Genomic DNA, 15618 nt, shown 5'->3' on the forward strand with positions numbered 1-15618 from the left:
CCATTTCAGCACTTTGAGTCTTTTCCCCCAGGTTTTGCCAAATTGGTCCAATCATTTTAGTTCTTCTGAAACTCGGTTTGTCAGCAAACTCGCTGTTTGTGGAAAAGCGTCTCCCAGTCCCTGAATACAGCAGGGATGAGGTTGTTTTTTTCCCCCCACAGATGTCAGGGAGCGTGGAGGGCAGCTTGGGCTCTGGGAGATGTTTCTTGAGGGAATCTCATCTGGGACTTTCAATGAGAAATTTGTCTCTTTTATTTTTGGTACTTTGCAGTCAGGATTAAAAGTACACCCTGAAATGCAGTAGAGCAATCCAGCCAGGGAATGGAGACCATTTTGGAGACCCACCAAGGGCTTTAATCCAAGCACCAGCCCTTCTCCACAGCATCCACAGCTGTGCATCCCATCACTTTGTCCACAGGGAAATATTTTTGTGTGTGGAAGGGAAAACTTGCCTTAAAGTCATGGCATGGTGGGCACCCACACCAGATGTGCACCCCGTAACTTGTATGGTGCTCCGGATCTCAAATGCCTGGTGGCTCTGTTCAGAGGGAGAGGGAACTCCAGTGTGCTTCAATTTATGCCTTTTTATCCACTTTGGGGCATGGAGAGTGCTGGATCAATAGGGCTGAGTTGTACTGTTCCAAATCCCGTGGTGACACAGCACATTACCTGTCTGCTGGCCCAGAAATGGCCAAAAAAACAACTTATTCATGGATTATTCACAAAGTAAAAGTTTTGTTGGTATTAAGGAGTATCTCTGGGATGGACAGAGTGAGCTGCAGGGAAATAAAACCCCACAAACTAGATCACACTTAACTAGGAGGAAAAAGGCTTTAAATGAAATTAGAGGCATGAAAGTGCCATAAGTATTAAAAATCATAGACTGCATCACCTCCATGGAGTGATCTGGTATCCAGGAAAGGGAATGACTTCCAAATAATCATATATATTAAGGCTGAAGGATCCCTTTGTGTCAATACAGCAGCATGCACCACAGTTATTCCTGGAACACTCACTGTTTGCAGTCAGGGAAGCAGCAAATTGCCACTGTGCAACGTGACACAGGAAAAGGAGGAAGGAATTCCCACCAGGTTCAGAGATTTTAATTTCTCTTGGCCACGTGCAAAATCTCCAAAGGCACTGAGGTATCTGGGATGGATAGGTGCCACCAGAGGCATGGTGAAGAGGAAAATTGCTGGAGGTGGAGACTGCTTTGAGTGGTGTCACCCTCTAGTTTGGACCCAAATTCCCAAATTCTGGGAGAAATTCCACTGCTGAAACAAGGGTGTGATTTGCTTTGGCAAGCCTGGCGTTTAACACAGAGTCATTTGGTTGGAAAAGACCTCAAAGTTCATCAAGTCCAGCCATTAATTATGTGCATTTTTTGTCTCCCAGTGTAAATCCTCTCATCAGCTGTGCTCTACCCCCTGAGAGGAGCCAGGTGTGGAGTGAATGTCTTGGTTATCAAAATGATGATCACTAGTTTGGGTGGGGAGTCAAAAAAACAGGCTTGCAGGTCAAACCAAGAGGCTGTGGTGCATTTTTGGGTGATGTTTACCCTGACATGTGACTCAGCAGGTCAAAATGGGCTCAAGGCATCTCATCCCAGCCCTAAATCCACGGAGCTGCAGCTCCCTGTCTCTCTTCCCTCTTTTTATCTGTGGTGCACAGCATGTCTGTGCTCCCCTATCAATGTATCAGGCAAGAATACCTCATCTAAAGTGTATACATTACCTAATAAAATCCTTCTTATTTGGGATTATTGCATCAAATTTTAATTTCCTCACTCGAGTAACAGCATGTCAGCCAGCCCGTCAGCGGAGAGCCGATAGAAGGTGAAAAGAGTGGATAAACTGCAGCAAATTACCACAAACAGATCTCTATCAGCCCTTTGACTGGAATTGACTGGAATTAAGAAGTGAGAAATGGGATTTTTTTTGCCGTGGCAGCTTTCTGAAGCGCTCACCCCCCCTCTCCTCCTTCTGCTGCAATGCTGGGCTGCGCTTCGCCTTTCAAGTCCCTAATCCTGTAAGAGAAGAAGAAGGAAAAGGGGTGGAGGGGCCTGAGAGGGGAGTAGAGTGCAGTTGTAGTTCTTATTTCTCTCAGGCCAGGATCTGGGAGCATAATTGAGAAGCGTTTTGGGCAGGTGCCTATTGTGACACTGAGAAGAAAGCAATTTCTTATCGGGCAGAGGAAGAGGACGCAGCAGGGAGAGACTCTGCTGTCCCTGGAGGTGTTGTATCTTCTTTCTTGATGTTGTTTATCATCCCAGCACGGCTCAGGCATCTCTCCCAGGGCACCCAAGTGTGCCTGCATCTGTGGCAAAGCTCTGAGGCGTGTTCCTCATCCTCAAGAGGGTTTTTGGGTGTCTGTCCTGGCAGCAGCTGGAGGCTGGGTGGTGTGGTTGGTGTTGAATGTCCTCAGAATGACCTCAGAAGGCTTTTCCAACCTGAATTATTCCATGTCCTCCAGACAGGTAGGGACTGGAGGAATGGCTGGACTGGATGATCTCAGGAGGCTTTTCCAACCTGAATTATTCCATGTCCTCCAGACAGGCTGGTATGGCTGGAGGAGAGGGGACATTTCCCCTTGCAGAGCTGCTGTGGTTCTGATGAGCTCCTGCTTTTCTGCACCCCAGTTCTGCCCCAGCTTCTGCACCTCAGGCAGTGCTGCAGCTTCACTTTGTGGGTGCAGGAAGGGGATTCCACTCTCCAGGAGACAAGCTGAGGGCTGTGAACGTGTGCTTCATCCCACAGGGAGCCACGTGAGGCCTAACCCCACCGGCACACAGCCCCAAGACCAGCACTTGTGTTCCCTTGCAGTAGAACGGTACAGATAACGTGTCAAACATCATTAAAACAGTTTTAATTCTTCAGCACCATCCCCCTCCTCCTCAGAAACTCCTTGAGTTGAAGAAATAATGTAGAATCAGTGCTGGTTTTGCCCTAGAGTCTCAATAGCTCCGAGTTAATTCTTTCTTACAATATTTCCAGCCCATCAGTGTGAACACTTTATTAAAAGCTCAGGGTTTTATTAAAAAAGGATTGATTTACCCCTGCCCCTCTTCAAAAAACCCTCAGATTTTGTTTGGATAATGTGCCATTCTTTATTTTCTTTGCCTTTTTTTAAGCATAGGCTTTCCCAGATTATTACTTTTCTAAACCTTCTTCCTCCTCTCCCAGAGGGGAAGAGTTATTCTGTTCTCTCTGTACCCACCAGCCACTGCTGTCTGCAGTGGGCGGGCGAGCTGTGTCTTGTTTTAAAAGGAAACTCAGGGATATTTGGGAGTTTCTGAGAGCTCCAGGGTCTTACCAGAGGTTTTGCCATGTGCCACTTCTTCAGCCCCTTTCCTGGGAGCTTCAGGGCTGCTCACAAACGCTGTGGTTGCCCAGGAAGGGAATGTCCATCCCAAAGAAGTGGCGTCTACCAGACTTGTGGGTGCCTGGATGGAAGCCAGGTGGGATGTGAAGGATCTTGCTGTGGTTCCAGGAGTGGCATCCATGGGTGGTAGGGAAGGCAGCACCACTCCAAGATATGTTCCTTGGACACTGGTGAAACATGGCTCATCCCCAGGAGGTGCTTGTGGAGCAGGAGGCTGCAAGGAGAATGGGGGGAGCCCCAGTGCCAAAACCCAGCAGCAGGGTATCATCATCATCATCACCATCACCATCATAATCATCATCATCATCACAGGCCTGCCGAGGGCAGAGGGTGAACCTCAGCGTGGTCCCTCACAGCCCTCATTCCTGTGATCAAATCTCTGGATAATTTCTTTCCCGTGGGGATGGGAGATTAGAGATTGAATTGGATTCTGCTGAATGTGAGGGTATTGTATAATACAGTACAGAATATATAGACTGTATAATATAATATTATTTATATGCATATATAGAGTATATAGATATATAGAGAGTGTATATATATACACATAGAGTACAGTACAGTATATATACACTGTCTATATATACAGCATGACACTATTATACTGCATAATGTATAATTATATATTATATATAATTGTAATATATAGACTATAGTATAGTACTATTTATATACATATATAAAGAGAGTATATAGATATATATAGAGTGTATATATATATACACATACAGCACAGTGCAGTGTATATATACAGTATATATATACAGCATGATACTATTATACTGTATAATGTATAATTATATATTCTATATAATTATAATATATAGATTGTGTAATATAATACTATTTATATAGATATAGAGTATATAGATATATATAGGGTATGTATCTATATATATAAAGTACAGTACAGTATATATACAGCATATATATACAGTATTATACTATTATACTGTATAATATATAATTATATATGATATATAATTATAATATATAGACTGTATAATATAATACTATTTATATACATATATAGAGAGTATATAGAGTGTGTATATATATACACTATATACATACAGTACAGTGCAGTATATATACAGTATATATATACAGTATAATACTATTATACTGTATAATATGATATACAGTATATTAATATTATACTGTATAATATATCTTTATATATGATACATAATTATATTGTATAATAATATAATACTATTATATTATTATACACACTATCTATTTACCTATATACTTATATGATATATAATTATACTGTATAATAAAATACTATTATATACACACTCTCTATATACCTATATTCTCTCTATACACATATATATACATACATATATATAGAGAGAGTATATAAGTATATAGAGAATGTGTGTATATATATATAACTATATATAGAGAGAGAATATAGTATAAAAGTATAATACATTAAAATTTATACATTGTAATTTTACATTATAATTTTGCATTGTAATTTTACATTATCATTTAAGCAAAACTATGCTGAGACAGGGCACTCTGAAATGCATCACCCCACACTGAAATGCATCACCCGTTTTTTTCCCTCCACTTTGCCCTGCCCTCCTTCCCACATCCCCTGTTCTGCTTTTCCACCGGCTCCTTCCCCACTTTGGCAGCGGTTTTCCTCTCTCTGTGTGCTCTTGGGAAAGCACAGTTATTGTCAGTAATTTAGAGGCTCTCTGGGTGGCTGCTGAGCCTCAGCAGCCGAGTGCTGCTCAGAGGCCAGTGACCTGGGATTTATGGCTAACGCTCTCGGTTAATAACATGGATTTACTTAAGGAGTCTGTTGAAATGCCCTCGGAGATCAGGGAACGGGCAGCCTGCCTGGCCCTCAGAGCCTTCTTTATGGCCAGCAGCGGCATCCAGCCCCCAGGGACAGGGATCTGCAAGTCCTGTGAGTCCCTTCTTTCCACCAGTGATGTTTCAGCTTTCCCTCTGGCCTTCAAATGATGGATTGCGGGGCGAGCACGAGGCTGCCGACCCGCTCTGCTCCCTCGTTAGATATGCAAACTCCTCTGCTGACATTTCCTTTGAGGGGAAAGAAAAAAAATGATAAAAAATTTGCTGCTTTCCCCACTGTTAATAAGCCAATGAAAACAAGAACAGCTGAGTTGTAAATTTTTTCACACTACATTAATTACGGGCATGTGCATGTGTTGGTATTCACAGGGGCTCACTGCACTGCGGCGGGGGAAGTTGACTTATGGAGCAGGATATTTTTATTTCAGGAGCTAAACAAGAATTTCGGGTCCCTCTTATGTTGTTCTTGTCAGTTTTGGGGGATTCTTGGCTCTTTCTGCTGGGTTATAGGAACAGCGCAGGATGGAGGATGAGTGGGTAAGCTGGCAGCTGCAGAAGCTCCTGCCTGTGGGTTCTCAGCATCTGTCCAGCCCTCCTCCTCTTCCTCCTCAAGGGTTCAATTAAAATCTCTTCAGCTCACTCAGTGGTGCAGCTGGATGCCAATGGTCAGTGTAAGCAGCCCTTCTTGCCTGGGGTGCCTCATCTGAGGAACGCAGCGGGAGAAGAGGCCAGGCTGAAATTGGGAAGCCAATGGCAGATCAAACTGAAGGTGGTGGTGAAGGGGAATTGTTTCCTGCTGGTGATGCCCTCAGCATTCCCAGCTACATCCTTGGGTGGGTTAGCAGAGTGGATCAACACCCTCACCAGGGTGATGAGTACTGAGCCTGAGCTGCTCCAAGGGCAGGCAGTGGGATTTTCCATGACCTGCCATGTCCCAGGACAGGTTGTCCCACAGCAGCTGGCCCAGGGTGAGAGGTGCAGGTCGTTGTGGCAGCCCCAGCAGAGCTGTGACACCTGTCCCCTGTCCCTCCCCAGGGCACCACCGTGAGGATGATCACGGCCGTGGACCAGGACAAGGGACGGCCCCGGGGCATCGGCTACACCATCGTGTCTGGTGAGTCCTGGGGGCATGGAAGGGACCCAGCAGGGATGGAGGGATGGATAATGAATGGATGGATGGATGGATGGATGGATGGATGGATGGATGGATGGGTGGATGGATGATAAATGGATGATGGATGGATGGATGGATGGATGGATGGATGGATGGATGGATGATGGATGGATGGATGGATGGATGGATGGGTGGATAATGGATGATGGATGGATGGATGGATGGATGGATGGATGGATGATGGATGGATGATGGATGGATGGATGGATGGATGATGGATGGATGATGGATGGATGATGGATGGATGGATGGGTGGATGGATGGGTGGATGGATGGATGGATGGATGGATGATGGATGGATGATGGATGGATGGATGGATGGGTGGATGGATGGATGGATGATGGATGGATGATGGATGGATGGATGGATGGATGGATGGATGGATGGATGGACAGGATAACCCTGCAAGTCCTTGTACATCCCATCCCTGGGAAATCATGGCGTAGAATGGATAGAATGATTTAGGATGGAAGGGACCTTAAAGATGATTGTTCCAACTTTCTCTGCCATGGGTAGGGACACCTTCCACTAGACCAGGTAGCTCCAAGCAAATTTTTCACATTGAAATGATGAGCCACAGACAGCTCAGCTTCACACAACCCCATGGAGGGGATGTTCTGTTCCAGGAGAGAACAGGACTGAGCATGGACTGAATGGCTCCTGGTGGTTTCTGTGGTGTTTCCCAAAAGTTTCAGAAGATGTGATGCGAGGACTGGGCCCGTGAGGGTGCAGAGCTAGAGGAGGAAGCCTAATTAAAGTGGTGGTGGCTTTCTGCCTTCTGCCAGGCACATGGAGTGAGCCTGCCCTTGCAGTCTGGCTCTGAAGCCTGGCAGCCCTTCCTGGTGTGGCTGAGTGGATCAATGCTTGGCCCCTTTGTCTCCGTAGCCTGAGCATCCCTTCTGATGGCAGCAGGGGCAGGGCAGGCTGGGAAGGTGTTTCCAGATAAAACCCTTATGGGAAGGCCAGTTTTGGGGGGCTTGGGCCTGTTTCATTTGAGATGCCTTGAGCTCAGCAATCTCTGCCATAGCCCAGCTGACTTTGATGCTGCTTTGGTGAGGACAGACAGACTGCTCGGGGTGACCCAGAAGCGAGGCACCAGCTTGGTGGGTGTGGGTTGTAACCGTCTTCCTGGCATCACTTTTTGGGGTTTTTTTCCCCAGCAAGAAACAGCAGCAGTGCTTCCCCTCCCCACCACATGCTTCAGGTGCTGCCCCCACGTGCAGGAATAATTTCCCAGTCTCTTTTCCTTAAAGCCCAGCCATTTCAAACCCTCTTTTAATCAGCCTCAAGGGTCAAGGTGATTTCACCCTGACTTTCAAGTCCACTGATCCTGACTGCAAGTATCCAGCCTTTGAAGATGCGAGGATTATTTATTCCTCTAATTCCCTCTGCAATTTATTCAAGAGATTGTCCTAGATTGTGGGTATCTGCTGCCCAAGGTGCAGCAGGGACTCTCTTCTGGCTGATACAGGTTCTTTTTCACTGGAGACTGGACTGAAACATCCATCTGATTTTGCAGAGGTTGCTGAATTACGGTGAGGATGGTAAAATAGCTGTCAGCCTGGCCATCCTGGATGGGCAGTGGGATGAAAGACCTGCAGGCAGATCATTGCACACAGCCTTACATCTGCTTGTGTATGCCAAGAGCTTAACCCTTGCCTGCAGTCCTGCCTGGTGGGGGCAGCTCTTCTACCACAGGATCCAGCTGAACAGATCAAAAGAGTGATTAAACTACTTTGCACTATTTTTTTTTTCTCCAAACATGAGAATTACAAAGTGTTTTCCTAACTGGCCAGGAATCTTTCTCCTGTCATCAGCAGGGTCTCATGGAGAAGGGGTTGGATGGGGATGATCAGATTCTGTGGACAGAGCTGATGTTGCTTTCTGATGTGTGAGAGTCCAGACACAGGACTGGCATCTAATGCGTTTCCAAATTCCTGCTCAGCCAAGGCAAGCCATTTTCTTTTTGGCAGGCAGGTAAAGCCTAATTAATTTCTCATTATCCTCAATCACGATGGTAAAGGTCAGCGAGCAGATTTTTGCGCCCGCGCTGGAAAATTTTTATGGCAATTTTGCAGAAAAAAAAAAAAAAGAAAAAAAGAAAAAAAGCCTAACATATGGGAACGGGGAAGCAAATTAAATTAGAAACCGACCGTAAGCAAAAGTGAAAGTGGCTGGTGGAAGTAATAATTAAACCTGGCTCTTCAGCTCCCTTCCAGAGGGGAGGTGGCAGTGATGCTGCTCCCATTCCCCTGCAGGGATGCATGATGCCTTTTCCCAGCTCTCAGAGTTTTTTGGATACAGGATTAGTGTGTGGCTGCTCTGCTTTTGCCTTTTAGGCTGGTATGTACAGCAGTAGAGAGCTGAGAAGACACCTGGCTGTTCATCATACCTTCGGTGTTAATGCCTAAAGCATCGGTGTGATTTGGAGGTGGGGTTTAAAAATTAATTTGGAATTGCTGCTGTCCCGTTGAGCTCCATCCCTCGGGCAGCCACGTCTGGGGATGTACTGCAGCAGCTCTTATTTATACAGCTATCTCCAGCACAAGGTCCTCCCGTGACAGGAACACAATAAAACTAAAAGATTAACCATAACCACATAAAATAAGACTCGAGATCCAGCTTTATGCCGCCAGCTTACAAAGCTGTTAGGGCTGAGATGATGGAGGAGCACTGGTGTAGCTGTGCCATGGCTTTGGCTGCTTGTCCTGCCTGCGCTGGGAATCATTTCCATATCTAATAGGGAAAAGCCATTCAGCTGTTTCTGCCCCTTCCGTCCCCTCAGAGTGTTTTAACTCCAGGAAAATGAACTTTTTCACTTCACACTTTACAAGGAGTGGGCTCCCTGCCCAATAGAAAAAGAAACCCAAATTGAGACCTCACAATTCAAGCCCCTGGTGCCAGCAGTCTGGCCAGTGCCAGGGCTCCCATTGCTCCAGAGGGTGTTCCTGCTGCTTTTCCTATGGCCAGAGCCCTGTGCTAGCCCTGCCTGCCTCCCTGGCTGCAGTGACAGGTTGGAGACGCTCAGCCACTGAGGTCAGGACTCTGCTTGAAGGACAGATAATTAATCCAGCAAAGTAATCCACAGCTCCTTTTTGGCAGATTTATGGAGATAGCCTCTGTGCCGGGGACTCTGCCTCATCATCTTTCATTTCCCAGGCAAAGGCAGTGACTTGTTGTATAACACGACCTGTTCTAGATAAGGCTTTTCATTTAGGGGAGCTCTCCGGGCTAACAGAGATTGATTTTCCCGGCAGGAATCGGGAGGGCCCTGGCAGTTTTGGGCAGGATCAGCCCTGCAGACGGCACTGTGTTTTCACATTTGCTGCCTCTGCACGCCGCCTGGGGCACGGGGAATCCTCTGGCTCTTTAAGGGAAGGATTTTCAGCGCGAGTTAAACAGCAATTTAATTAATAGGCGGGAGGAGACTTCAGCCTGCGAGCTCTTCTTAGGAAAACGCATTGGCTCACGTGTTGCTGGCTAGCAGTAAACTTTGGGCTTCATTTATTTCCAGGAGAGCCAGGAGCCTCCTGGCAGGAGGGTGTGAAGGTGACCTGTGCTGCTTGGGCAGGCACTGAGGGGTTAACCCAGGGGACAGGGTCCCACATGTCACTCTCTGCCTGCCTGACACATCTCAGGTGTGGTGATGGATGGGCAGCGGGAGATTGCACAAGGGCAATCTATACGTCCTTCCTTGGGCTTGGAGAGTCCTTCAGGGGAGAGGGGAGGGAGCTTTCAGTCAGAGATGGTCCTTAGGGCCATTCACAAACCCTCAGGGTGGGGTTCCTACCCCCGCTTCCCAACTGGATTATTTTGTGAGTCTGATGCAGTTTCCAGCAAAGCCTCTCTTCCTTAAGTTGGCGCACCCCGAGGGAAACATGAATTAAAAATCATCATTTGCACAATGCAACAGAAGTGCGAGGAAAGCTGGAAATAATTGTTCTCCATCTTCTGCTAAGGAAAAAAATGTCATAGATATATTTTTTATATATATAATATGTATATATGAGTAATTTATCAGTGCAGTGGCACTCTCAGAACATGCTTCCTGTGCTTTTAACAGAGCCCACTGCCTTCCTTATGAAAGTGCAGCATGAATCCTTGAGGAAGGGTCAAGTGGCCAAAGAGGTCTCCAAGCCCTCAGCTGCCGACATCCCCCTCCATAGCTTGACCTGCCTTAATAAAGAAGGCACTTCCCTAAAACCCTTAAACCAGCCATTGGGGAGCACCCTTGGAAGTGAGGCCCTGCTAGTTTTGCTATTCCCACACGGTTTTTCCCACATTCTCCTCGCTCGGTGAGCTGCCGGGGTGTTGAAGCCCTCATAAATTCCAGCTGCTGGGAGGGCCTTCCCGTGTGATTTAAAGGCAGCCATCACAGCAGAACACTTCTGTAGGAGGACACGCTGATGGGTGGAAAAGCGCCTGGCGCCGAGTTATCCATCAAAAGCTGTTTGCTCCCACCCTGCCGATGCGAGGGGATGAGACAGCACAAAGCAAAGATGGTGGCTGCGGTCACAGCCCCTCTTCCCTGGGCTCAGTGGCTCCCCATCCTCCTGCAGGCTGCTTTTTGTCATCGTGTTGGCATCTGGCTTTGGCTCCCTGGCAATCCAGGAGTCGTTGGAAAGAGATATGATTGGGATAATGGCTTGCGTGGCAGGTGGTCCCCCAGCAAACGGCCCGCTGTAATTAAAACTATACATTCCCTTTTATGTGTAAACAGGAAACAAAAGCATCTTTTCTGTTTAATTTCTGGGACTTCCTGTTCAGCTTTTTGGGATTTAGTGTGTGTTCGAGGCTGAGCAACCTGGTCTAGTGGAAGGTGTTTGGAATGAGATGATCTCTAAGGTCCTTTCCAACCCAGATCGGTCTGGGATTCAATGTTCACCACCAGGGGAGAACAATGAACCTGGACCACCTCTGTTAATGTCATGGCTCGCAAAAACAACTGGTTCTGAGATGGTTTTTAATGGAGGAATTCTGGTTCTGAGGTGTTTTTTCATGGAGGAATTTCAGAAAGCTGTGGATCCTGGAGATGTGGGGTTTATGTCAAAAAGCCCATTTGAGATGACGTGGGGGAACGATGGTTGTGGTCCAAGACTCAGAATCCTTTTGTGTGAGGAATTACACTCAGAGCAGAAGCTCTGAGGGTTCTGTTCTCCTCTCTGGTGCTCGGCCACAGCTCCCAGCAAATCTGGGAGGGAAATTGCACCTTGGGTGATAAATACCTCCTTTTATTTCCTTGTACTGTACATTCCGTTCCAAAAAAGGGAGCTGCGAGCATTTGGTGTGAGCTCTGCAAGATCACAAGTTCTGCTAGAATGGACAGATCCTTGGGGAAAGGTACTGAAAGGGCCTGTTTGCAGAGCAGGCATGTGAGAGGGAGCGCTGGCACACAGCTTTGGGCTCAGACCTGTTATCCCAGAGAGCTGCATCTCCCCAGAGGAGCAGCAAACCAAGAGGAGAAGGGGACACTGTTTTTACACAGCATCTCGATTTGTAACAACAAGCTCAGGTTGTAACAACCAGTTTTCCTTTGGAAATGACTTGTTGCCTCTGAATTTAATCACGGGGCAAGGCCCCTGCCCTGGCAGTGCTTCCCTGCCTGGGTGGGGGCAGAAACTCAAGGTGAAGAGCAGCGAGGTGCTCACGGCAGCTGATGGACTATTTATCTGCTAATAACTGTGTCTGTTGCTGACTCCATGAACCACATCCAACAGCATCTATTCCTGTGCCCGAGGAGCCCTGACGGAGCACATTTTGATTAATAAATTATCCGGAGCAAGGTGTGTGATGGGTTCCCCTTTCACATCTCGTGAAAGTCACACGCTCCAAGTTCAGCCCTGGCTCCCAACGTGAGCAGCCCAATTATCCTGCCCTGGGAAAACAGCTGGCCCTGGCTGACAGGTGGCTCTTCACTGGAGCAGGGCAATAGCTGCATCTCTCCCTTGAAAGGTGCTCAGGGCTAAAGGGGCAGGGAGGAAGGAGGAGATATTGATGGTGTGGTTTTTTCCCCCTTTTTTTTCCCTTTTTCTTCCTCCCCACTCCTTTCTCTGGGTTTGAGCCAGTACTTTTAACAGCCTTTTTAAACTGAGAGCTTGGCTGAGGGCAATTAAACATTATGGCTCTCATCTATAAAACCCCTCGTTATAGCAGCGTTTCTCCAAAATGATGCCTATGCCACCATCCGTTCCTCAATGAGCTTGGAAAAACACTCTGAATGGGCTCCTGTGATCCATCCCAGTGCCCCCAGCCCAGCATCCCCCCAGTGCCTGCCTTCCCAGGGCCCTGAATGGCTGCAGTGCATGCAGGAACTGCTGCTGCCCCTGTACCTGCACACAGACAGGTGGGTGAGAAACTCCTCCTTCTTCTTGACCCGTGTCATAACAAAAAGCTGGGTTTGTAGGTCCTGAACAAGCCTGTTCTTTGCCAGGTGGGACCAACAAGTCTGCCAGAAGTAGATTCATACTGCTGTCCCAGAGTTCTCAATTTTTTCTCATTGTCATTCTCCTCTTTCCCTCTGTCTTTCTGATATTTAAAACATTTCCCGCCTTGTTTTTCTTCTCTTTCTCGCCCCATTTTGCTGTTCAGCCTTTCCTTTCCCATCCTTTAATTTCTGCCACATTCCTGTGTGTGTACCTCTGGAGAGAGGGACAGACAAAAACTGGCAAATTTCTCCCCACCTTATTTTTTTCCTTCTGTTCTCTGGAAAGTGAAGGCACATGAAGATGATCAGAGGGATTTTGGCAAGGAAAATGTCTCGGGAAATGGGCACTGTTCAGCAGTGTGAGTGCTTCAGCAGGGATCACTGGTCAGAGCAGCGAGGAAGTGGTGGTTGGAGAGATTTTGGGGACACTTCTTTCCCTAAATTTGCTAATTTGCAAAGCCAGGAACTCTCTGCTAGCAGAAAGGAAGCCCCAGTGGGCATAGGATGAGTATCTGATGGTGTTGGGGAGGATGAGCTAGAGAACAGCCTCTGACGAGCAGCCTGGGAGGCCTTTGAGCCCCCAGTTTAGTTGCCCATCTTTCAAAAAGCACCATGGTCAAATCTGAAACACATAACCCTTTTTAGGACAGGTAGCACAGCGCTGTGTTTAGTCAAATTCCTCCCCTATTGACCTAATTCCACTGAATTCCATTGTTTCTGCATTTTATTACACTTGATATCAGGGGGAGGTGACCCTGAGGCACAAACTTTGCCATGGCAACCTGGTGTCCTGGAGCATTGAAATGCCTGGCAGCACAGTCCCATCCATCTCCTGAAGCGTCCTTCAAAGCTGGGAGCAGGGGAAGCTTCCCAAGGAGTCAGACATAAATTACAGCAGGAAAGTGGGAAGCCAGGATGGAAAGAGGGGAGGAGACTGGAGATCTTCATGTTCAGCAGCAAAAGATCAGGAAAAAAACACACAAGGCCATTGCTAATATTTTAAGTAGCCTGGTGAGCTCATTAAGCTCAGTGGGGCATTTGGGATGGAGAGAAGAGAGGAGCAAGGACAGGAATGGGGGGAATTCTGTCCAGGAGGAAGATAGAATGGGAAGAAAGGTGTCAAGGCACTTGAGGCTCTGGGAGAGAGAGGAGAGGCCCAGGGCAGCTCCTGGGTGGGAGGGAGGGGATGGCCAGACCTGGAGGCTTTGGCCATCCCGAGGATGTAGCCCCACATTTCCCTTCACAGGGAAAAGCAAGGCACAATTCTTCCCAAGAATATTTCTGGGTTCCACATTCTCTGAATGAGAAAGCAAAAAACAATTATTATCATTTGCTGTGCCTGTGTTTGTGCAAAAGTAGAATGCAATATGGAGATTGTTTATCCAAAGTGAGGATGTTTTGTTTCGGCCAAGTGTGTGTGTGTGTGTGTGTTGGGACTGCTGTGTGACAGTCACGAGATTCAGAGCAGTGTGAGCAGGGTTGAGTGCTCGGCAGATTCAATTTTAGATGTATAGAATAATATTGGATAATAAAGTAATTAATTAGCCTTCTGCTATCCATGGAGTCCTCCTCACCATTCCTCCTTCGTCAGGGCCCTCGCAGCATTGCTGTGATCACAGCTGTGATCCAGCAGAGGTTGGAAGGGAGCAAGGTGGATGCTGAGTGATGGGAAACAACTTTCTGTGGCAGCAGATCTGTCTTGCAGCTCCCTTCCAGGGAAATGACAAATGCTGTGTGTGTTTCGTTCGTGCTGAGATGTATTGAGAAGACAGGATTTATTTTTTACTTCCTTTTGACTGGGATGACTGGAATTTACCTGCAGGGTTTCCTGGCTGCTGTCTGTGTCTGTTCAGGGGTTTCTGCATGCCTCAGGATGCTGAGGGGAGCTGTGTGGGTGACCATATGCCTGGATATATAACCTCCCTGGGCATCACTAATTCAGCAGCCTGCTCTGCTTTTGTGCCAGGCTGGTGTCGGGTGTCCCAGGCTCCACACACCAACTGCTGGCTTTTGTCTGGCTCACAGGGGGAGCACCTGGAGCTGCCACAGGCACAGTCCCAAGCAGGACATTGTCCTTTTGGTGTCTGCTGGCCATGACACTCGAGCATTATTGTTGGTTGGGGTCTCTGTACAAATCACAAATGGGATGGGATTGCTGTGGAACATGCCTTGAGTTGTTTGATTTTCCAGCATCAGCCTCATTACATGGTTATGACAATGAGAAGATGTTATCAGCTCACATCCCAGGCAGCAGACTGAGAACTTAATGTTACAACTCACTTTATAAGTTTTTTGACCAATCACACAAAGCAAAAGCACATTGACAGTAGTTCTATCCAACCACCACAAGCACACGTGCCTTTGGTTAAACAATGCTTGCTTACTTCAAATACAATACCTACTTGTGAGCCTTAAAACACAATGCACAGAGCTCCATTATTAAGCTTAGAACTTTCTAATATCTTGCTAGATAAACTTTTCTGTAGCTTAGGGAGTTATTCTAGACCAGCGTTAATACACAGACCATTGTTCTATTTGTCCTTGCTTTTCTACTTTTTACATAATTTTTCTGCTGACCAATCTCATGGCTGCTGCTTGGCTCTAATCACTGTTCTGCTGTCTCTGAGGCCTGCCTTCTGCAGCTTTCCCAAAACCCCCTGATTTTATGGATTCCCACAGAGCACGTTGTCTTAATCCCCTCTGAGTGTCTGATTCCAGAGGAAATTCAAGCTGGGGATGGGATGGGATGGGATGGGATGGGATGGGATGGGATGGGATGGGATGGGATGGGATGGGATGGGA

At 47.1% G+C, this 15618-nt stretch overlaps 1 protein-coding gene across 1 annotated transcript in view; it reads left to right on the forward strand.

Moving 5' to 3' along the window:
- The window catches only part of CDH23 (cadherin related 23), a 209158-nt gene that overhangs the window by 91405 nt on the left and 102135 nt on the right, over window positions 1-15618 (forward strand). Inside the window, exon 9 of the mRNA XM_064716315.1 lies at window positions 6253-6331. Coding sequence (XP_064572385.1) covers window positions 6253-6331 — 79 coding nt within the window. The remainder of the gene's footprint in view (window positions 1-6252; window positions 6332-15618) is intronic.

The sequence above is a fragment of the Zonotrichia leucophrys genome, chromosome 6 (assembly GCF_028769735.1).
Source record: "Zonotrichia leucophrys gambelii isolate GWCS_2022_RI chromosome 6, RI_Zleu_2.0, whole genome shotgun sequence".
Classification (NCBI taxonomy): domain Eukaryota; kingdom Metazoa; phylum Chordata; class Aves; order Passeriformes; family Passerellidae; genus Zonotrichia; species Zonotrichia leucophrys.